Source organism: Lycorma delicatula, chromosome 8 (assembly GCF_047948215.1).
Source record: "Lycorma delicatula isolate Av1 chromosome 8, ASM4794821v1, whole genome shotgun sequence".
In the NCBI taxonomy this organism is placed as follows: Eukaryota; Metazoa; Arthropoda; class Insecta; order Hemiptera; family Fulgoridae; genus Lycorma; species Lycorma delicatula.
This window is the reverse complement of record NC_134462.1, coordinates 25,857,408-25,883,176: the sequence shown is the minus strand read 5'-3', so window position 1 is coordinate 25,883,176 and position 25,769 is coordinate 25,857,408. Positions and strand designations below refer to the sequence as shown.

The window sequence follows — 25,769 nt, the reverse complement described above, 5'->3', positions numbered from 1 at the left end:
ACCATAATTTGATGCATTTCTGTTTTTCAGTAAGAATATCAAGACATGAGACAACATTGAAGTGTTACACTCCTCTAATAGTTTCCCCAATCAAAAATAATTAGAATATATGAGTTTATTGCCATTTGTGATATGAGAAACATCGCATACATCTATCAATCAGTGCCTGCTTGAGAAAAGATCATAAACTGACCCATGTACATTATTTATAAATCATTTACCCCTACACGCAACCCTATTGAATACCAATCACAACTCTTCTTATTGAATACCATGGCACACCTCTTAAGCACACTTATTGATCTCAATGACATATAAATTATATTTTTACATAACTCTACAGCCAACATATGTAACATTATAAATCAGATATTATATGATGGTTATATGGTTATATGATGGCTCATTCCCACTAGGCGCATCAGTACATTATTTTTTTATATCAATGAATATTAAATCTAGAGTGGAAATTATGTTTATTTTGTACATGAAAATTATGCATTCTTGTTTACGTTGTGATAGTATTTTATACTATAATTACTTTTTATATTATATATTGAGTATTTAATAAAGTTTGCAGCATATGCTTTTTTAAATATAATTTCTGGGACCTAATAAGGAAGGAAACATAAGTTCAAACTTTATTTAATAAAACCTTTTCAAACAGTTATCTTATACATAAAGCCAAAAGTTTGTTTGCCTGTCTGTCTGTTTGTTTGTATGTTCTCATAACATGTAAAAGCCAACCAACCAAGTACTTTCAAATTTGCAGGATACATTTTTGTTACCCCAGGGAAGGTTTTAAGCCATAGACTGAGACCCTAGCCCCTTTGGGGGTAAAGTTGTGAAGTAAAGATATTATTCATTTACGAAAAAAGAAATTAAAGAATTTTATACTAATGTCATCATGGTAACAGAAATAAGTTGTATATTTGACAAGTTGACATTTAAAAAAAAAAAACAGCAAATATTTACCTCAATGAATTGACAGTGGTGAAATATGACAAAGGAATACAAAATGCCATCAGGTGCTATAAGGGCTTAAATATGCACGGTGCCTATGCAGAAAAGTTGCTACAAGTTAATTATGTTAAAAATTTTGTGTTAAATAAAAATCTTTTTCAGTTATTTTTTTATCAAAAAAATGGGTACTACAATCTGGATGACCTTAATAAATCAGTGATTTGCTAGTAATTGATAACTGTTGTAAGAAATTTAAAGAAATCAGGAACTCCTACCTATATAAATAGATAGGTTGTTAAGAGCTGAACAAGATTTATTTGCTAAGTTATGATGACTAATTTATTTAATTAACTGATTGTTTAAATAATAATCAAGTTTGTATATTATAAGAAGTTAATGTTATGTGTATTCTTAGTGAACAAATGCTAAGAAAAGTTTTCTTCAAATTATTTTTTAATGAAACTTGTATCACTAGTAATGTGATGTCATTTTTTATCTTCATTATACATCAGCAGTTTTAATTAGTATCCCCAAAATTTGGAAATTAATTAGTTTAAAAAATTGACATTGATTTTTATACTATCACATTGATTGTCCTATATTTCTGTATTAAATGAGATTCATTTTGAAAATACTTTACAGCATGACAAGTTTACAATTTTTTATCTTGCAAATCAGAGTAATTCACTGATCACCATTATTATTTCCTGAATAGATAAGCTCAATCTATTTATATGTCTGTGCATTAAAATGTATCTTTCAATTAATTTTGATAAATAAACTTGATGAGGACAGTTGAAAACAGACACTCTGAATTTATTTAAACAGAAAATGTTTAATTTAACAAAGTTTTTCTTTCACATTCAATTTAATACAACACACATAATTGTCATAAAATTTTTACAATATATATTTTATAAGGCTTTAAGTTGTAAAAAAAATTTATTTAATTGAGCATTTTGATGCTAATTAATTTTCACATTAATTATTATCATATATTTGCATTTTATTTATAAATTTATTAAGCACATAATGTATTATAATAAAATTAATAGTTACATAATATATAAAAATTGAATAAAATCATTTAACAAGTGTTAGATGTCAAACAGGAAAGTTAATGTAAAAACTATTACAATATCGACACCAACAGGTAGAAATGGGTGTGTGTGTGTGTGTGTGCGTGCGTGCGCATTTGTGTATGTATGTATGTATGTATATATATATATATATATATATATATATATATATATAAATAAATAATGAAAAATAAAAAAAATATTTAGAGGACTACTATTTCCTGACAGTTTCAAATAACCAGATTTTGAAAGTCATTCAAGACGATAATTCTCAGGTGTACCAATTTTGTAAATTAGGAAAAATGCCTTCTGTAAAAGATTTCTATTATCAGGATCATGAACCTATTTATTATCATCATCATCATCATCATCATCCTCTCAAAAATCACAAGAGAAATCTACATTATTATACACAGCTATAATGTTCGTAAAGATAAATATGACAAGTGTTTATTAGAAAATACATGTTATCTAAATATAATTTCTCTGTAAATGATAAGGCTTTGTTTCAAAGTCTATGCTTGTTGGTCTCCCTTGATATATAAAATTAAACAATAATGTACAGTAAAATCATACCTCTCTAGAATTTAACAATGAAACTAAATTTATAGGTCTTCTTTTTGAAATGGTATGAATCAAACCAGATGCCTGCTTTGTAGATAAGCTTATGTCACTGCTCTGTAACAAAGTAAATAAATAAAAAATAACACAATTATTAATAACAATATAAAATTTGGTAGAAGAAAAACTCTCTTCTGCAACAGATTCCAAAAAGATGACATTGTATTGTTTGCGATTAAAAAAACCAATTACACTCTATTTAAGGGAGGAAAGGACCATAAAATTGTGATACAAAATAGTTTATATTCTTATGAAAAGAAATTTGTATGGATTTCTTATGAAAAACATAAAACTATAAAGAATACTAAAATCAAACTAAATTAATCCAAGTCTAAAGTCAATATGAATATTGCTACACTTTGATCAGTCATACTCATAAGTTATCATAGTATAGGCTACAGCAATCTACTAAATACATTTCTATATTTATGTATTGTACTAATACATAAATTTTCAGGAATGAATATATATGAACGAATAAATACTTCAAGATGAAGAACCTGGAATGTCATAAGAAGTTCCTCTGTCCCTTGCACTTAATACTTACTAATCATTAATTGTTCCCTCTTCAGATATGACACAACTGCATCCTAACATGAAGATAACTAATTAAAAAGAACTAAAATTCTACATTAGCAGTGCAAATAATTATTCACTGGATGGACTGTTACTATCTCTAATCTTAAATATAAATAAACTACCGCAATACATTTGCCGGTATACATAATACTGCTAATCATGGATAGAATTCTCATTAATAATACTCATAATTTTAGTATTTGTTGTACATACTATAAAATTTCTATTTGCTTTGTTAATGAAAGATTCTCATACGGTCAGTAAATTGATCCCATTTGCAATTAAATCAAACTGTACTGTTTTATTTTGAAGTGTCAATAAAATGCTGAGTTTGTCCTCGGAGTGTATTATTTACTACAAATATCTATTCATCTGAAACATATCACCACATAAAATATTCAAAGGTTTCAAATATCAGCGCCAGATCATAATTACTGTAAACATGAATCATGTAGACTGATAGTTGATAAATTTAAAATCATAGCTTATTCATAAACTTATATTTATAAAATGCAACTCTTCACCTTAATCACAAAAAATAACAATATTTATTTCTATAAAACTAGATAACAAATCTGTTCTTGTGCTGACTCAACACAATACTTCATTTTATGAGAAAGAGTATTATTATCCTCTGTTGCCAACCCATTTAAAGGATTTTCCAACCAGTTTATTTAAGATAAATCTAAAACTTTCTTTTGCAGAAACCAAATTTCTTTGTCAAAGAGCTTTTTAAATAATAATAAAATGTGTACATAATGTGTGCTCAAATAATTTTCATTAACATCTACTAAATTGTTATTTATTATGAAGTTATTTTATTTTTTTAGGATCTAAATGTTTTTAATTATTATTATTTTATATATTTATGCGTTAAATTATTATTATGGCCTTAAATCAATTCTATTCTTTCTTATTTTTCATTTTTTTTCTTATTTCATAATTAATCAAGTATTTTTTTATGTTGCTTTGACCAAGTTCTTAGCATGAGTTCTCTCAATATATACAAGCAAATGTTTGTTCTTTACTTGTGGAGTAGCACTTCTACTCATCACCAACATAATTTGCACAATCTAAAATCAGAATAAAATATTTATTTAATAACTGTTAGTTAGTTTGTACTTTGCATTCCTTCTGGATCCATAAGGCTAAAAAGATCTATTTATAAAAAGTAATGTCTGATGAGTATATTCCTCAGAATATGCTGGTCTTTCATAATTTTAAGTTTCATGAAAATGAAGAGAGATAAAGAAAGAGCTGGCATGCATGTACGCGATCATATGTACTATGCATTTATTAAACTATATTGCCTATCCCTCCCAAACCAGACATTTTAACATTCATATCCACCTGGGAATGTAGCAGTAACTGCTGTTCCTTAACAAAAAAAATTATACCTCTAGCATAAATAATGGAAAAATTCATAGCAAAATAAATCTAATTAAAGGAAAAATACTATATTGAAAAAGACGATTCAAACATACCTTAATTTTTGTAGCATCAGGTTTAAAATCAATCTTCGGACGATGTGTAACTGTAACGAATTCATCATCATCGTCATCATCATCGCCATCAACATTAATGTCATCTGAATCATCCTGATCTGACGATATTATATGCACCTGACCACTGTGAACAATACTATGGGCTGGGTAACAAATAAAAATGTATACATATTATCTATAAAATACGTACAACTATAATTTACGATTAAATCAAATAAAATTGATTTATTAACAATAGAAAACTTATTTTACAAAATTCAGATCATAAGTATCTATTCATTATGTTAAAATAAATCGCTTACAATAAATAACACAAAATTAAAAAGAAAGAAAAGACATATAAGATAGAGAAAAAAATTCCCTTTTTTCACAAATAGCTGATACGATATAATGCATTCAGAGAAGGCTAAGACAGAGCGGAATTTACTGATGTGAATGTCTTCCGAGGTATTCACATCAGTGGCATCTAACCGAGGCCGGCTGATGATTGTAGAATGTGTCAATTAGAGGGCTAGAAGACGATCTCCAAGAAAGTCAATGACGGCTAGGAACTGAGAGGGTGGTGTGGCAACTGAAAATGTCACAAGGCGAGTGTTTTTCTCCCTCATGGGGGAGTTGAGATAATACAATGCAGCCAATAAACCGGATATAATTCTGAACCAAAACAGCCATACTTCTTTCAAATAACCTAATCAAATTTAAATATTAATTAAAACACATGCAAAATACATGTACAAACAGCAAAATACAGAGTACAAACAACATTTACTCATGCAGATGTTTTAAATACACATCACATCAATATTCTCATAATGACCGATGTAAAAAGATAATATAATGTAAATTATCTCAACTGTAATTTTAACAGCCAAGTTATGATTCATACAATAATACAATGAGATATATTTATATGTCAACAGTTGCAAAATCAGTAAAAGTGATGGTTTAAGTGTTTGGGAAATAATCAAAGACTTTACCTAAGACCCTTTTCCTACAAATCGCATTTTACAGTCTATACATTTTTTAACCTCTTTTAATATTTCTAAAATAATAATAATAATATTACTTATACTAAAAATACGATACCATTCATTTTACCAGCCATAAGTCTGTCTGTTCCACACACCCTGCTCCAATTCTGATGCTACTAAGTGCTTTCTGCAATTAACGTGATTGAACCCATCACAGATAAGAGATGTTAATGTTTGATTTAATATTATATATGAAAAATACAGTGTAATATGACAACAGATTTGACCTTCCTTACTTTTTCTCTAAAATTACTCACTATTTCTCTCACAAATAGTTCAGCACCATACTACCGTACAATGGGAAAAGATAAAATAATCAGGTGAGCAATAGAAAAATAAACTTTATTGATCTATCTTACACCAATAATTAGTTAGAATTAGGTAACACATCTTTGGTAAAAAAATTTTATCTTAAAACTTCAATTCTTTAAACTGTACAATAATAAAATTAATAGATCTCTGGTTATATATCAATATTTTAATGTCTATTAACGTCAGAACAGATGCAGTGTTCAGACATTTTACTTCTGTTTTTGTTTACATACATGTTTCTAACAGAATGAAATAAAAACACCAAATACACCTAGCACTGCAGTTTTAATAACTATGAGAAAGAGGTTTATAATCTGCCCACTGTAAATTTCACTAATGACAGGATGAATTAACTATTAAAATTGTATACCCCTGAGTTACCTAAATTAGAAATTGATTTTAAGAACTTAATGTGGATACTGAAACCAGTATTACACACGCTGATGAAACAAAAAAAGTTTAAAATTGGGATTTCTAAATCTATGTGTAAAATAAGTTTGCACTTAAACCTAATCACTATTGGGAAGGAAATTGCAATAACAATTCACTCAGTGAAATTAAAATAGGGCTTCTTTATTAAAAAATAAATAAAAGAATAATAATGTTATTTTAGACTAAGACTTACTATAACAGTAAGATTCACAATTTTATACAAATGAACTCTTATTAAAATTAGGAAGAACCTTCTTTCGAGTTTAAATTAAATCACAAAATAAGTCATTAACAGTTGCAATAATCTTTACCCATCACATAAGAAAGGAGTTCATTATTTCTCATCTGATCAAGTTAAAATTTTAATGTCTTCAAAAATACATAAACCAGGAAATCAAATTAAACTCAACCAATCATTTCTGGAATAAATTTTCCAACTTATTGTTTTGCAAAACAATCACCAATAGATTTTGGTAAATTGCAGCAACCGTAACACTGAAAAAAAAACTCTGATCTGAATAAATAAATTTAAGAAATACACTTTTATAAAGTTATGACATTTTAAAATATTTTTTATACAAGTGCTTTGTATCCCAGACCAGGGGCTAAAATAGTAATGATTTCAAACTGACAAAGAAACATCCTTCCCAGGCTTATTTAAAAACTTTGCATTACTCAATCACTTAACGGGAGGTTGACTCCCTATCTAATGTAATGTTAAGAAAAGGAATATTTTCTCAGAACTCACACCACAGATTGTTTCAAATTTTTACGTAAGGTTCTTTAGACTTCCCTATACAACATAAGTTAATCTGGTTAAAAAAAGCTACTGTATAAACTAAAAAAAAAAAAAATTAGGATCTTACTTTTAATTTCTTATATTTTTGTATTAAAAAATGCAGATTTCAGCTTGAAAAAACTCAGCTTAATTCACTGCAATAGCTGAATCACCTGCAAAAGTTTCAGATATATTGAAGCACTAGTTGCAGAAAAATGTATCTTAAACCACAAAAAATTTAATTTACGGAAAACTACAAAAATGATCAATTTTTATACATCTCAGCTTCACGTGCAGGTGTGTCATCAAATTCTTTTTTCAGCAGCCTTTTTTGCCTCTTAGCTTATCTTTCAAACACACTAGCTGTAGAATCAGCCCATCTCACACGGTCGTAGTCCACATTTTTCATTGTGTCTAGAGTCCTATTTCCTGGATTGATTCCACATTCTTTCAAAATATCACACTCTGTAATATTTCCTCTGTTAAATGTAGCCGCTGCATCCGATACTCACAGCTTTAATGTACTTAATGCAACAAAAATAATTTTGGGTACACAGATCCAAATTATATGATTGAAATTTTCATTTGCGTATTGAAACCCACCATGGAGACAGTATATCAGAAGTTCAGGGTTGCTAAGATCTTTGAAAATAAGTTTAATTTCTCTAAGAATTGCATGTGGAATTCTATCTTTATGACTGTACTCAGCTGTATTACCCACGGCCTCTGCTTTTCTGTATGGACATGAATTACTACCAAGTAGTGATTATAACAAGTATATATATACCAAGTAGTGATTATAACAAGTAGTTATATTTATTAAAAGACCTTCTAAATAATTCACTTACGTCTTTTAGCTTCATTCCTTTGCTGAGGCCTTCATAATTTATCAAACAGGATGGATACATTACATTCACAGATATCTTCATTAATTTATTAACACAATTGCAGTATTCTGTCATTACATGAACATCCAAAACTTTACCAGAGTCAATATTTGTACAAGTAACTACTCCATTCATAGACTGATAACCACGCTTTTGCCAGGTGTCGTCAAAAGCTACTGCCAGATCTCTAGGATTATCATGTATCAGCTGAAATTTCATTTTCTAAAACAGCTTCTGTCATAGAATCCTCTGAAACTGTCTCAATGGTCTTACTTAAAATATCAACATAATTGTTAAATTTAGATGGTGGTTGCAGAAGATTCAAAATTCCACACAGGGTTTGACCTGCTCATTGCTCTTTACCTAACTATGACAGGATGTAGAGTTTTTTAGAAAAATTACAATGGGAGGAAAAGATTTCAAACTGTGTTGCTACACCAACATGCACATTCGTAAATCTTATTTGCAAGCCACTAACTTTACAGTTTTTACATATTAAATTATTTATAAGAATACTAGACAGTTTACGTATATCTAAGAGTTCATAGACGTCGTTATATTCTGACAAATATTTATCGGTCACTTTTTTAAAATTATTTTAAAAGAACTAGATGGCGATTTCACAGATTTGACCTTCTTCGCAACATCAACCCTCAGATGTCGATTGTAATTCATCAATATTTTCGACAGTTTTTTCAGTCTACCTCCAATTCCTTTACAGCTCTTAATTTGTCTACTGCTGAAACGAGGCATATTTCAAAGCAATAATTACAAAAAACAACTATCACAAAAACACACTCACTTCAATGATTTAGTACATAGCACATAAGGTTAGAAATACATTCTATAAAAATCATTCATACATTTGTATACATTCATTCGATAACACCAACATAAAAAATGTAAATTATCAAACATTTAAAAATAAATTAGCAAAATCAGTTAGTTAACTCTAGCAAAAGTTATTTAATTTTGTAAAACACTAATTTTTGTAGTAAATATTAAGAAATTACACATGTAATAAATTTTGTTTAAATTAATTACACAACAGAATATCTCATTAACATAAAAGTGTTATAATACAACAATGGAACCAGTAAACATTGGAACTATTACAAGCAGAAAAAAGGATTTTTGAGAAAATATTTTTTTTGTTTCTACCTCCCCTTTAGAATAATAGTGCATTTGGGAATTAGCTGTTTAAATAAAATCAAATGTTTTAGTCTAGTCACTGATAACAGTATACACAGGTTGTTTAATCTAATGACAATTTATGATCAACAAAATTAAATCTGAAAAAAATAAGGTAAATCACAAAAAAATGTTGAGTAGGTGACTACACTAAATAAATAAAAATGGACACTGTGATAGGAATTTACAGCACAATTTTTAACAAAAAATAATGAAATAAAAAAATATAATTTATTTATCAAAAAAATACACATGCTCAATATCCATAACAAAATACCGGACAAAATTTACAATCTATGATTACTACAGCATAAAAGATTGGTACTTACGTATTAACGCCACCGCAGCTACAGCTTTATTTAAAAACAAAGTAGTCAATCGGATTTTGGTGTAAAATGAATAGTCTATTAATTTTAATAAATGGTTATTTATATTTATTTATTTTATAAATATAATTTAACCAAACTTAACCTACGCTCGCTTCGCTCGCTAACCTTGACTAATTAACACCGTAATTTTTTGAGTATTTATTTAATAAATTCAGTAATTATTGCAATTATTTATTATTTAAATAACCAAAACACTCCTGTTAATTAGTCAAGGTTAACGGGCGAAGCGAACATAGGTTAAGTTTGGTTAAATTATATTTATAAAATAAATAAATATAAATAACCAGTTATTAAAATTAATAAAGAGACTGTTTTGAATCTATGTTAAACTCTATATCGGCCCATTTGCCACTGAAATCTGATTGACTACTTTGTTTTTAAATAAAGCTGTAGCTGCGGTGGTATTATACGTAAGTACCAAAAGATGTTTTAGAATGATATTTGTGTCGGTCCATCTACACACTACTGTTCCAAAACATCTTTTTAATTAGTTTATAATTTGAGTATAAGTATAATACTGCACTTAAATTTGGCATATAATTAACCTGAATTCCTCATATTTTATTTAAAATTGTTAAATAAATTTTTCAGATAATGAGATCATGGTTAAGTTAAATTTTCCAAACCATAATGAAACTATCAGGAAAATAGTGAATAATATACAAAATTTATTTTTAAACTCGGATTTTATAGTACAAAATCTCTAAAAATAGAACTATCACTAATTTACACCTGTAACACTGAAACATAATTATCGGAAAATCTTTTTTAATTTCAACAGTAACTGCTCTGTTTACACAAACAGGTGTTTCTGAAATTTTTTTTGCAGAAAATTTTCATCTTCTTCAAATATAAATTTTTAATGACTGTATACATTCATTCGATAACACCAACATAAAAAATGTAAATTATCAAACATTTAAAAATAAATTAGCAAAATCAGTTAACTCATTCAAAAGTTATTTAATTTTGTAAAACACAAATTTTGTAATTTTAACCCAGAAATTAAATCTTTAATGTCAACTATGCACCCATGTATTATAATATGTTTATTATATCTCTATTATCCTTCACAACTCTCATAATAATTCAAACACAAAAGAATATCATTTCAGGAGGAGAAGTTTGTTAGTCTACCATCCATTAAATTAAAAATTTACACTTTATCCAAATTAAAACTTGTATAATTTTCAGTATAATTTTGCATCAGTTTACGAAAAGAAAACTTGTAGGAATTATACATAAAAAAAAATTCTTCAATCTTTTTCTGATAGTATTATTCCAAAACTACGTTGAGAGACTGTAAAAAAAATTACATCTAAGAACAGAATTTTATCTGTCATTAAGAATTAAAAATTTTAAATGGTCAGTTTAAATAACCAGCCATTTTAAAAGAACTGTTATTTTGGCTCATAATAGACAGGAATTTCTTTTTTCATTGAACCATGTTTTTTAACAACGTAAAGATATCTACATAATTAGCAAAATTTTCATAGTGTCACACAGTAAAACAGCTGTATACAATGAGATTCCTAGCTTACATAAACCAACATGCATTTTTTTAACTCTTTCAAACCCATACATTAATTACAATTGAAGGTAGATAGACCAACTTTTTTAGGTTACATACAATTAGATAAAATAAATTTTACATCCACACAGCTTATAAATATCATACGAAAGGGAATTTATCCTTTTTTTAAGTTTAAGGTTTTCAAATGTTAACACCATTATATAACTCATTTATAAAAACAAAGTTACGTTTTGAATAGAATATAATGCACATTTTTCATTTATCCTAAATATAAACACTCACTATAATATGAACATGCAAGTAAACTAAATGAAAGTAGCTGATGCAAAAAACAGTAATGTAAAGTCACACAACACCACTCCCAACTGTATATGCGTGGAGAATTGGTCCCATCCAAATTCCATAATCTATACAGTTACTAAAAATTTTACTAAATTGCAGGAAATGCTCAACAAGACAGCATTCATTCAATCCCAATGGACCCTGCTCAAAGATAACTTGGCAATTATTTACGATGTATAAAATACAAATTCCCATGAGAACCAAAAGTGATACTAATGTCCAAAATTCCTAGTAGATAGAGACTTTTTTCTCTACAACCTTCTGACAACCTCATTGTTTACAGAAATTTTAAAACTATAATACAATTTAGTAACTGATTCATGCGAAAAATGTCCTACCTTTCCTGATAGCTTCCATATCTTACTTCATGTTTTGTTCTATACTGTTTTAACTGTTTAAGATAATAGAAAAAATTTTTAAATTGAAAAAGAATGAATAAATAGACTAACTGTAATATAATATTTAACAAGCAACCAGAAAAGAAAATAGAGAAAAAATGTGAAAATTCAAACTAACTAACTCTGGTTTGCTTAAGTTTCCACTACTGAAGATGACAATTTTTTTTAAGTCAAACTTATTAACTTCTGAATAAACATTAGATTCCAGAAATTCAAAATCTGGCATTCTGCCATACCGCCCATTACTATCTGCAGAATAGAATAATCTATGAGCTGACATGCATTTGTAATAATTGGCTGCAGAACTTTTTTTTTTACTAGAGTTTGATTGAATGATTAAGATTTCTATATTTTGCACATTATTATATACTGAAATATAATAATGAATGGATGGTAAATATATAAATGTTGGCTGCTATCCGTTACCTGACACCATCCAACATTTTATGGTATCTTCAATAACTATTTTCATACCAAACTAATGTATTTCACTAAGTATTGTTAATTAATAAGGTTAATAATAATATAATTCATAGTTAATAAATAATACTGTTAATAAATCACATTTAATACTGCATCATATCATTTTATAAATGTGTTAAGTTTTATTCTTTGTAATCACTCCCTCATTAGTTAAGAATCAAAACCAATGTCACCTTTTAACCAGATATTATTGAGCCAAAATTAAATTTGCAATAAAAATTAATCCATCTGAAGAATTGAGTCTATGTACTGCAACAAAATAAAATAGCAATGGTCAGATCTTATGACTTCACTGCCGTTAACACAATTACAGTCCAGACATTTTTTTGGCACTGCAATCATGTAGTTTATCATTTTATCATTGCAACAAAGATAAATCCATAAAACTTTTCACAGTATTTTCACATCCATCACAACACTCACTGGACTGTTCACATTTTTAATAGAAGAGGTTGTTGCCTATTCAGTAACTGTTGGTTCATAACGAAATCACAATCAAAATCAACTACCATATCCTATAGTTTTTTTTACAGAATTGCACAATAACTCCAATATCTTACTTCATGTTTTGTTCAAAACATAATTTGGAATAGTTATCTTTTAGACAACTATTCCAAATTTTTTCACATTTTCACTATTAAAATCACTACACACAAAAGAAGATAAAATCTATATCACAAGCTTTACAAAGTTTTTATTTTCTCTAATTTCCCAACAATAAGTTTAGGAAATTTCAAATCACACTTTACAAAATACACTTACTTAAAAAAACTTCTATACCTTTTCAATCATAAAAGATATTCTGATGATCCAAAAACAATTGACATCTCTTTATCCTGAACTAGTTAACTGCTTCTTTTAATCAGTTCTAGCTAATTAAAACCCATTCGACAAAAACTGTTTTAATTGTAGCACATTTTTATAAAAATACTAATTTGGATATTGAACATTTTTAGCAGTAATAACACCAATTATTTTTCGCTGATTATAGAACTGTTCCTGACAAACTGCAAGAAAAAAATGCTTCCCCCTTCAAGAGATATTTATTTGCTTTTTGAACCCCACACCTCAAAATGGGGAGCAGATAGAAATACCAAAATTTACAAAAATGAAATTCACTAAAAACTAATTAATTAGATTGAAAGTTTAATCTTGTTATTAGAACTCCTTGGAAAAATATGTTTGCAAAATTAAAAATTGCTCAAAATAAGAGTTATTAGCACCTATTCAATGTTACAACTCTACAGGACATGAATTTTATTCTTGAGGCATACAAAATCATATCAATTTCAATACTAAATATGTTCTGACAGAGAAACTTGTGATCCTCCCAACAGCAGTACTCTAGTAGTCATACCATTCACAAACATGGTTTGCAAACAATTTGAACAGGCTGTTGAAACTCCCACTTTAGAATGATATCGATGCATATCTAAACTATACAATTCTAATCATGCTATTGAGAAATTCAAAAGAATGCTTCATCAAAATGGCAGTATGCTTGATGTGAGTTAAAGGGTAGCAGAAATCCTACCTCTACTGAAAAGACACTGGTAGTATCAAATCAATAATAAAATACAAACATCTAACAAGCATAATTAGTTTTTATGCACTAAAAAGAAAATTATATTTAATCAAACATTTTTTCCATGATTTTTTTTTGATACACACAATTACAGAAATTTTTTTTTTTTGACTAAATTCATTAAAACATTTTGATTTCAGAAGAAATGCTGTATGATGTAAAAAATCAGTTTCCTGCACTAATGCCTACTAAGCACTGCACGTTTGCTTATTTTATGACATTAAAATACAAAAAAAGCTACAATGGACACAAATAGAAAAAATAAAACTGTAAATCTAATGCCAAATGGCCACTATAAAATTAAAACACATGATTCATTACAATTTTAGAAATTATTTAAAAACATCAAAAACTCACTACTTCAGTTTCTTGTACATTACCACAGATGACAGAAAAATACTGCTTCATGAAAATATTATATAGGTCTGGGTCTTCTACTCACAGCCATACAATTCTTTATGGTATAACAAAGTTATGCAAGCAATATCCAGTTCGTTCATACATGCAAATTAATTATTCATCCAGAAGATAACAATAAAAATAATCATATTATTACTAATAAATACAGAACAAATTATTATTAAATTATACGTAGGGATTAAACTAATCATTATTTACATGTGGTTAAAATAACATTTCAGTACAAATCTTTTTAAAACAATTATTAATTATCATGAACTGTAAATTATTTATAAATTATGTTTATCAGCACAAAATATCACTGGCATTTTTATATATATTTAAGGTGTTATAACTTACCAAGGTGTCAAGTAACAAAATTAAATTTTCTGGAGTTATTCATGAAATGAAGTTCAATACTAAATTTTAATCTTTGGTAATTCTGAGCACTTACTTGATCAAATTCAATTATTTTCATTCTTTAATATACGATCATAGATAGGCTTAGGATCAGGAAAACACAAAATTTAAATCTCAGAAAGCAGGTTTGGACATTGGGTGACCCATGCAAAGTCAAAGTCCACACTGCGTTATCAGCACTCTAGTAAATAGCTATCAATTTTATGAGTCATCGTAACCTGTTCAGATACTAATCCAATCTGTGGAAAAGGGTTAGAGTTAAAGTTAGAGTTAAGATTAAGTAGAGAGCCTTTAGTAGAGAGGTTAGGAATAAATTACCAATGTATAGTAATATTTAACACAATCTTGTAGGTCACATGCCTGAATTTATGTTTAAACTGAAATATAGTCACTACAGAGGGACTACTCCACCTGTGCCTTGCTATTATACATGCATATGAAGGATCATCTTATGAAGAGTGCAGCCAATCATCTTTAATGGCTATCTCCAAGTCTGACTCTGACAACTATTGAGGTTAGTTTATGTTTTATTTCTCTCTTCAAAAACTCTAACCTTGACTTTAACTATAACTTTAATTGTAACCTTAACCCTAATCTTTCTCCACAGAATGGGTTAGCATCTGAACAGGTCGTCATAACTCAAAAAAAAAACTTATTGCTAATTGACTAGAGCAGCGAGGACTTATACTATATTCAAAACAAATGCAATTTGTAAAAACTAAGAATTTTGAAAATTTAAAATTCCTATAAATTAAAAAATTCTGAGGAATGATAATTTTGTAAACAGATTTTACTTTCTCTTATATTTAGATTTTTATGGTATAAATATGAAAAAAGAGATGTCATGGTCATGCAACTAATTAATTTAAAACTTGATTTTCTCTGGAATGATCCCAAATAACAAAGAATAGTGATTTACATACAATCAATTAATACTAGTGAAATATCACTGGGACAAAATATGTTCATCACAAAATAACAATTTAGTGCAATTAAAATTAAATGTTAATTACACATATATACCATAATTAATTCTTCCATAATGTACATTTAGGCAATTTAAAAGGCAGTGTTAAATTTCACATAACTAATATGGTAATTTAATTTACTGCAATTATGATGTTAAAATTTAAAGGATAATATTTCAGAAAAAAAAATGTGAGTGGTGAAAAATTCCAATAACATGTTATTAATGTATTAATATAATTTAATATTTACACTTATATCACAATTTGTAAAAATGATACAACAGGTTTAAAAAATGGTTGTACTATACTCATAAAAATAATCTGTTAAAAAAATAAAAAACTGGAAGGTCAAATGATGTAAGACAAATGTATAGAATACACCCAGAAAAGGGAAAAGGACATTCTGGAAAAGGCAACATATAATAAATAAACCAGTAGGTTTTTTTTCTAGTGGCCACAACAAAGACTAAAAAGTTAGGTTGCTGATAGTAGGAACTAGTATTAATAAACTTTTTCCAGTGTAGCCAACATTTGAAACACTAACAAATTCATTTAAGAGTAAGCAAGTGAACAACTGACAAAGGTAGTAGGCAAGAGGCATGTGAATTACATTTAAGTTTTATTACCCAAAGAATAGAAAAAGAATAATCAAAGTCCTTGAATTTTCTTTCTATACAAATTATCAGAATACAAATAGGACAAGTTCAAACAAGTAAAAATCTGACAGAGGTAAGTAATGATAAATAATTAACGATTTTAATCTACTTCACCAACTACAGAAAACTTGAAACCTGTGGTACAAATTGTTAACATTACCAAAAAAACAACAAAAAATTGTTAACAGTTTTACTTTTTTAGATAATCAATGTTTTTAATTAACAACCATATGCAATTACATGGATACAAATATTATAAAATTACAATCCTACTGGTTTTAAAAGTAACGAAATAAAAAATAATATTTTATTACGCACAGTATCAGCAATTCACAAAAGCAAAACTATTTATTTATAAACAATCATTTACTTATTCCCACCGACAACAGCGAACATTTAAATGCAAAACAGGTCGCTTTCTAAGTTCAATAACGAAAATTTAAAATCATAGAACTAAAATTAATAAAAATGAGGTTAAAAATTAAATGATTGCATAATATTGAAGATGGGGTTTTAATATTAAAGATCGAGAATGAATTGGAACTTATTTTACAAGATTCAGAGTTCAACAATTCCTAAATTTAAATAGATCAACAAATTACTACTACTTCATGTCAACATACCTTCGATGTAATGGCATTATGCTGCTGCTAACATTTATCTAACTGAAAAAACCTCCTCTTTATTACTAAACTGATAACTACGAACATTTAAAATGTAGTAATTTGGTCTAACTACAATATTCGTTTGTTATACTTTCACATAAAAATTTGCAAAACTTAAAAAGTTGATTACTAATTGGTGTATTCCCCACATGATATTAATATGCAACGCATTTAACAGTTGATTTTCAAAAGACCAAAACAATTTCACCACACAATTTGATCTAATGGTATCGAGTAAATTTATAATAAAATTGTAATTAATGCATAAAATATCTAACCTTCTAATAAGAAAACGCAAAATGGCTGTCAATTCAGATTCCTGTTCTTGCGAACCTAACGAATCGTCCGACCTATTATCACGATCTTCCATCCTATGCGACGGAGACGTTCCCATAAAGACGAAGTAAAAATAACAACAATACAAGGAAAAGTAAAGTGCTATTGTTCGATTGGTATTATTCACTACAAAACATATAATTGAAATATAACCTAAACAATATAATTCAATGAAATCTTAACCTCAAATCAAAAAGTAAATTACAACTGACACAGCCACACAGATAGAAAAGACTGGTTACCGACCACCAGTGTAGTGCTTGGAGCCACTCACAAAGGTCTCAAAAAAGTAACGTTTCCGAGAGTGGGAGCATTTCTATTTATCAGTTCCCACCACTGTCTCTCGAAAAAGGCTCCCATTCAACGTAATGTATTGCAATGTAAGACACCTCCTGTAAATATTTACATCATCGTAACAAAAGTACGATGCATTTCGCTTTCAGTACAGTATTGTTTGTACGGTACAATACGAAGTTAATTCGTATTATCAATTCACCTTAATAACGATAATATTGTGTAACTTAAATTAAATTTTCCAAAATGCCAACCTCAATACAACACTATAATTCATATTACGAATACAAGATAAAATTAACGTAACGGTAATATTGTGTAACTTAAAATTAAATTTTCCAAAGTGCTAACTAGGTAAAAGATGTTAAATTAAATCTGTATGTTGACATTTGTCAGGATAGGATAAAATGTGTTGCCTCGTTCCATATATGTACAGGAAGGTGAGTGAGCACTCCGGTTCAACTACTATCAGCTGCATTTAGTCTAGGTACCATCACGGCATTTTCAATATGCAAATAAAGTATGTGTATGCACATTTACCGTTCTTTCTAGAAATGTTATTAAAATTCGGTAACCTTTTTTTTTCATCCTTCTGACTGATTTATTACATTTCTCCATTCATTGTATTCCTCAATTAATTTTATTTAATACTACGTTTTAAAAAATTAACCACTTTATTTCTTGTAAACTTCACCTCCCCTGACCACTACTTCTTTACTACGATTTTACTAAGCGCGCCTGGATGAATTAATTAAATACAGACATAGCTCTTATTCCAGCATAAATTTCTGCACAGGCTTTTTATTTTCCTTGACTTAGACCTACTTACCTGTTCTTATGAATGCAACCCATTTTTAACATTTATTACTTCCTATAAACATCTTTAAACCTGACATCTAAATATGTCAGATACCAGCAAATATTACCTACTGGGTATATTATATATCCCATAGAATGGAATTCATTAATTTGATGCATTCATTACCTGTCGCAGTCTTTTTTTTGGCTGCAATAAATGTAAAGAACCATAGAACAAGCAGCTTTAGCAAAGTTTTTTTGGCAAGTACTGTTTGTGAACAGGATGAAGGTAAATGATGTAAAATCAATTAAATTGCTTATAAGAGTAATTAAGGCCACTCTTATACTTTTTTTTTTTTTTACATAAATCATTTTATTTTAATTTGGCATCATTTAGTACATCTACCTCTTAATGGCCTATTAATCCATTAATTTCTTTTCCTTTTTTTTTTAAAGATGCTGACTTCTATGACCAGTGCTTATAGCATTTACTAGTGCTTATAGCATGCAGTAAAACTGTACTTAAAATTGCAGTTAACTTCAATAATCTACATGAACCAGTTCTATTTGTTATTATAATTATATTTACACGTGAGATATCTAACTGTTATGATAGCTGTACAATATTTAAATTTCTTATTTCATTAATTGTCAAACGGGTACTGCTTTTATTTTAACTAAGGGGTGAGTAAGGTATTACGTTCTTCCTATATAAATGTTCTGTTTTTTATAAATATGTACAAATTGTTTTATTATTTTGTATATAATTTCCAGAGTATTTTTTTTTTTAATCATAACATGCACAACAATTGATTAGACAGTGTTGAATATAAGTCTTACTGGTTTTTTAGCATATACTGTGTCAAAGTGCATCAGTCTCGGAACAATTCATGTTTACTATGTACTATTATATTTGTATATTCACTATCTTTACAATTTTTTATGAACTCAAATAAAAATCAATTTAAATGCTTACACAATTTTGATTTTGCAATTCTTGAGCCTTAATTGTCAACTCAAAAAAAAAATAAATCTTTTATAATATTCATACCAGATCTGTCCTTTATCCACAACAGTAATAAATTTGTGTAATTTTCACTTTGCATGCTAATCAAATAGAATATTCCTACTAATGTATAAATGTCTGACTGTGTGAAATATTTAATGACTTCCTTTCTGCTGTAATTTATCTCAACTATTTTCTATTGTATGTTAGTATATCTTTTAATCTCACTTTGGTAATTATATTTAAATAAATAAACTTACGCCAAACCCATTGCACTTCATACCTGTAAATTTTCACCATTCACTAAATTTCCTTATTAACATTGCTTTGATATAAAATGGGATCTGCTATTAGTGCACTCTTGTTTATTCAAATTTACGATTGTTATCTGAATATTACACAGATTCACCCTCACTAATATAACAAACATTCTCTACTTCAGGTTCTAATCATTTACCTAATAATCATGTAGGTTTATAATACAATGGATGAAAAAGATTATGCATAATGAGTTCATCAAACATATACATCAGTTAAAATAAAGATAGAATGCTTTGAAGAGTACTTATTTGAATAAGTATAGATCACTCCAGACTATAGAACATTTATTTCAATTCAAGGAAAAATAAACTCACCAAACAGTTGATGCAGTAGAGCCAAAAAGCTTTGCTGAAAAGGTATTACTAAGAGTAGGAAATTCTTTCTTGCCAGCATCTACATAATGTCAAAAAAAACGAATATGTATAGTGGGATATATTTCACAGTACCCTTTCCAAGGGTTAAAGTAACTTCTCTAATTTCTTGCACATAGTTCACCTAAATGGCTAAGTAAATTTGATGGTATTTCATATTTTCCTATCTTTTCTTGATTAAATATTTTAAAGCTTTATCAAATTCTGATTTTAAGTTTCCTGAAAACAATTTTTTCAAATTTCTGGGCCTATTTTATAGCACTTTCTTTCATGGTAAGCACTGTTTACAACAGTGTCTATCTTGAGGAAACCCTTTCACTATATGATTGAACTGTGTATTTGATATCTGTTGTATTTGTTTAACGTGTTAATTTCAAATTTAGTGTGTATCTTTCATACTGTTCAAATATGTTGAATTTATTCTTTATTAGTGCTTTCATGTATTCTAATTAACTTACACCATGCATCTAGTGAAACAGTTAATAGTCATCAGATATCTCCATATTGCATATAATCCTAAATCCAAATGGTCATGAACTGGAGGAAAAGTAATTTTTTGCAACTCATATTTGAATTAGTAATTCAAACTAATTGATCAGTAACATTATGATTCTACAATAAAGGTATCTCAATTTCTTGAGGAACATTGAGTGGGAATCAAGCAAACTGCCTGGATGAAACCTCAAGCTATTCTCCAAGTGAAGTTGTTTATCTTGTGCTGCAGTTCTTCGTGGGTAGATAATTTTTTCTCTCATCACTAACCGCTTTCTGTATCTTTGATCCCTTCTCCACAAATCAGTTTATGTAGGTGTAGATCTGATCCGGAAGGTCCAGGCTGAGAATGCCAGGACCTATAAAGTCAGTATATAATTAATATTACTTATTGGAGTACTATCTGTAAACTCTGTTTCTTGTCCTATGTTAGGTAGCATAATAAGCCCAGCAGGCTGAGGTGCCTACTGGGTAACGCCAAGCTGACTTATCCTTCTTAAATTGCAAATATAATCATACATTACCTTATGATGTTATTAACATTATGTTACATATATATTTTTTTTATATTATATTTCTAGAGATTAGTTAGCAATAATAATGCATGGGACGTTTACATCAATTCGGGACTTTTGTTAGACTAGAGTATAAATGGAGATTCCTGTGCATTCTGTTGGTTGTACACATAAGATACAAGTGTCAGCTATTACTGTATGGTGCACTGGTATAAAGCAACATTAAACAACAGCAAGTCACTCATAAAGAACATTGTGTACAATGTAGTGAATGAATAAGTCATACAGCACATTGTAATGAAACTTCTCGTGAATGAAGTAAATCATCGGATGTAAAATCCGATGAGATTCTTAGTTGCAGTAAAAGATTCTTCTGTTGCCTTTTTTACTGAGCCTACTGGTGCAAAATTACACACCAAGTCCACTGAAATCCATATGATGAACTCTACAAGTGACAACTTCTCTCTGTTCACTACAAGGACTGATTGTACAATAAACATCGTTACCATCAAAGAAAACAACACAGACTAGTACTTTTTATACCTCAAGTGCCATAAGAAAGACTGAGACACATAGCATAAAACAAAAAATTAATGTAACCCTACTATCAAGAAACAATGAATTGTATGCAGTATATGTACTCGCTAAAGGAAGATACACATGGTTGTCAGTGTTGAAAATAAAAATTTTTATTTTCTAATTCTATAATTGTAGCTTATGATTATTTAGCAGTCAGGTTACATATGCAGTTCTTGGTATTTTTTTAGATTAAATAGACTGCAAAACTCATGTTATCAACTAATGTTTAATATTCATCTGCTTGATGTAAATGTTAATAAAAATTTTAAAAACAGAATTTTACGTATGAAAGAACCAGTTATTGTTGAACAGATTTTCATTGTTAATTAAAATATTTTTAACAGAAATTGATAACATTTTGTGTAACAAAAAAATATAAAACAAAAAGTTGAAAATTTATTATTTTGTAGTTAAAAAGAAAATCAAAATTCAATGGAATAAAGTTTTATATTTACAGCATTTACAATTTTTATGAATAATTAAATATTACCAAAGCATGAATAATTTAATCTAAACAAAATTTTATTTATAATTTTTTGATATATGGAATTCCATCACGAAATAAAAATTTCATGAAATACCTTGAAATGTGTGCCACTTTTTTTCCCTGCTTTATTATCAGAAAATTTTATACATAACTATTACCAAAGATATAAAAATCCAAAAAACCTTTTACCATTAAATTGCACATTGGCAACAAGAACAAAAATATTTTGGCACATCATTAGCATTCAAATAAAAGGAAAACAGATGCTAAATAAAAATCAGAAAATGGAGAACTACAAAATTGTAAACAAGTAAAACACTTTTATTTTGTATATCATTAAAAAAAGTCAAAAGTCCAAACAGTATCAAATTGCATTTCAATGAGTCAAAGTGATTATGAGAATCTGAAATTCTCAGGCTTTCAGAAAACACAAAATTTTTCAGAATTTTTTTTGTTTTTTAACTTACTCAATTTGCAATTCAACAAATTTAGACCAATGACTTTCCAACTCTTAGCAAAATGTGATATGTCCAACTCTGCAAAATAAGTGTGTGTCTAAACTTTTACTTCATTATTTGAAGTGAATCTTTGTCCAGTGAGCCATTTCTTAAGATTTGGGAAGAAGAATTAATCGCAGGAACCCAGATCTGGCAAATGTAGAAGCATAGGTCATGAAGTTTTGCATCAATAACTTGATGTCTCTGCAGGCAAATTATCATGGTGAAAAAGCACTTTCTTTCTGGCCAAATGTGGATGTTTAGCCTGAATAGCACCCTTCAATCAGTCTGATAGTAAAGTGCAATACTCCCTGGTGATGGTCCTGCCTTTTTCCAGGTAGTCGACGAACACACACCATGAAAATCCTAAAAAAAACATACCATGACTTTTCCTGCAGAGGGAATAGTTTTCACTTTCTTTATCCTGTTTTTTTTCACCAGTTCCTATACACTGTTTAGTCTCTGGCATATAATGGTGAATCCATGTTTCATCTTCTGTTATAAAACATCAAAGAAACGCAGCAGAATCAGTTTAATAAGTCCAAACACCCATGAGAAGAATTCAGTTGTTTTTGGTTAACTGTTAACAAACATAGTGCAAACAAAGCAAAAAGCTTTTTTACAGCCATAAACATCATGTAAAATGTAGTGGAAACTAATTTATTGAGATGTCAGAAGCTTGTGATCATTTAATATGATTTTGTCTGGTTTTTGGACATCCCAAGCGTTCATCTCTTGGGAAAGAGAGGATATCGCAGCTCAAGGACATGGAGGACCAGACTGATTCCATTTGTGGTCCTCTTCGGTATCTCAAATGCTTTCAATTCCCTGAAATGGGAATTCATACGTAGATCATTGGATGACTGGGTCATTTTCCCATACTTGAGACACATGAGGCATACTTAAGTGACAGATGGTTAATATACCAATAAGGTGCGAGTAGCTAACATTTCATCATGACCTATATTAGGTCCCTTATTATGGAACATTGCATTTGATGGTATTCTGAGAATGGCGTCTATGTGTTCGCCTTCACCAACAACCTGGGGCATTGGTTGTGTCGGTGAAATCAGAGGCAGAGATGGTTAGTAGAGCCGAAGAAGTTATCATTCAGATTGAGATCTGGCTGGGCGAGGCCAGGTTATGACTTTCATCACAGAAAACTCAGGCTATTCTAATGGCCAGAAGAAGGAAATGCTAGTAAGCATTAAGGTAGGGGATACAGACACAGCACCAGGCCTTATATCTTGGGGTCTGGTTGGATATGAGACAGGCCCATCACATTAAGTAGATTTCCCATAAAACTGAAACACTGGTGAACAAACTGACTCGACTCCATAATGTTGGAGGGCCTCACTCTGAGAAGAGAAAGTTATATGGTCATGTGACAAACTCCTGTTTATTGTACGCTGTACCAGCCAGAAAAAGACGATTGCTTGAACGTGTACAGCGCAAGATGGCGCTGAGAATAGCGATGTACTATAGATCAGTCTCGACCGATACATTACAAGTCACCACTAGGATGTCTCCCGAATCACTGCTGGGTGATTCGGGTAGACTTCCCCCTTGTTAGGTGACTTATTTGGGTATAGGTCTGAATTTCTATGTTGCGTAAGCCATAATTTTGATTGGTGTGAGTGTAGCACTGATTTAACTTTAAACTCGTTCGTTTTCTGAGGCACTCACAGTCACGAACGATGCTGGACTAGGCACGGGGTTCGCGGTTTTGGTCAGTTAGTTTGAGGGAATCATGTTAGGTTGGATGTGAAGATGTCCGTTTGAAGCCTACATGAAGGCGAAATTTAATATGCATTTTACTGATACAAATGTCTGCCGAGACACGTCGACCGAGGCCTGGCTGATGACTGTGAGATATAATCAGTTAGGAGGTCTAAAGACGACTTCCGGTAAAGCCCATCAGGGCTTGGAACGGAGGGGGTGGTGTAGCGAACGGTAATGTCACATGGTAGGTGTCTTCCCCGTAGCAGATTGGGACGCCTCGTCCGAATTAAGCATTATTTTTATAATAATGCTGGCGTCTAAAAGCCCAGTAACTCTGTTCGTTCAACAAAAACATGCTGCCAGTGATTTAATGAAAATCTAAAAAAAATGTCTTGATTAAATAATTTTTGTTTATAAATACATAAGTTTGCTATTAAAAAAATATTGTGGGTGAAGCCACATTGATATCGTGGGCAATATATAAATAATGGGGAATGCAAAAAATATATATATATATTTCTTCTATCCGTGTGTATGTGAACTCCTCCTAAACGGCTGGACTGATTTTGTGAGTGTGATTAGTTGATTCGAGAATGGTTTAGATTCACAATTTGATCCCATAGAAATTTTTTTTTTATTGATCTTGGGATGATTAACGTTTACAATTGGATCCGGTAGGCAGCGCTGCGATCGTGTTTAGAATTGCGCGCTTATTGAGAATATTATATTATATTATTATTTATTGAAATAACGTTTTAAAGTGTATTAAAAAATATACAGAGTATTTTACATGAATTTTAAGATGTATTCACGTGCATTCAATAACAATCCACTTAACAAATTTAAACTGTCAGTTCTCATTTGATTCTATGCAATTTATGAAGTATTGAACGGCTCTTCGAAAATAAAAATGTAGGTTTGAAAATAAATTATAACAAAATTAAAATACAAGTTACTTATAATAATTTTAGTTTAAAGTATATTTAAAAAATTGAAGTTATAATTTTTATAGCTGATTAATTTTATAATAAATTTTCAATAATTGCTTTTAATTTACAATTATCTAAAATCTGGTAAATTTTTTTTTTGTCTTCAGTCATTTGACTGGTTTGATGCAGCTCTCCAAGATTCCCT

At 29.2% G+C, this 25,769-nt stretch overlaps 2 protein-coding genes across 6 annotated transcripts in view; one reads left to right on the top strand and one right to left on the bottom strand.

The window, feature by feature from the left end:
- The window catches only part of LOC142329410 (DDB1- and CUL4-associated factor 11), a 55,567-nt gene extending 37,767 nt beyond the window's left edge, over positions 1 to 17,800 (bottom strand). For 2 of the 5 annotated variants that reach the window (XM_075373994.1, XM_075373992.1), the window contains exons 1-3: positions 17,496 to 17,800; positions 4,727 to 4,883; positions 2,619 to 2,720 (exon numbers count right to left, since the gene is read on the bottom strand). In XM_075373994.1, the coding sequence (XP_075230109.1) occupies positions 2,619 to 2,720; positions 4,727 to 4,883; positions 17,496 to 17,611 (375 nt within the window). In that variant the 5' untranslated portion in view covers positions 17,612 to 17,800. Of the gene's footprint in view, positions 1 to 2,618; positions 2,721 to 4,726; positions 4,884 to 17,175; positions 17,328 to 17,495 lie in introns of those variants that run through there. The other 3 variants (XM_075373995.1, XM_075373997.1, XM_075373996.1) reach the window with 3 other exon arrangements.
- A 92-nt stretch (positions 17,801 to 17,892) lies between these two features.
- Positions 17,893 to 25,769, top strand: part of LOC142329173 (uncharacterized) — a 36,002-nt gene continuing 28,125 nt past the window's right edge. The window contains exon 1 of the mRNA XM_075373560.1: positions 17,893 to 18,287. Within this exon, the coding sequence (XP_075229675.1) occupies positions 18,255 to 18,287 (33 nt within the window). The 5' untranslated portion in view covers positions 17,893 to 18,254. The remainder of the gene's footprint in view (positions 18,288 to 25,769) is intronic.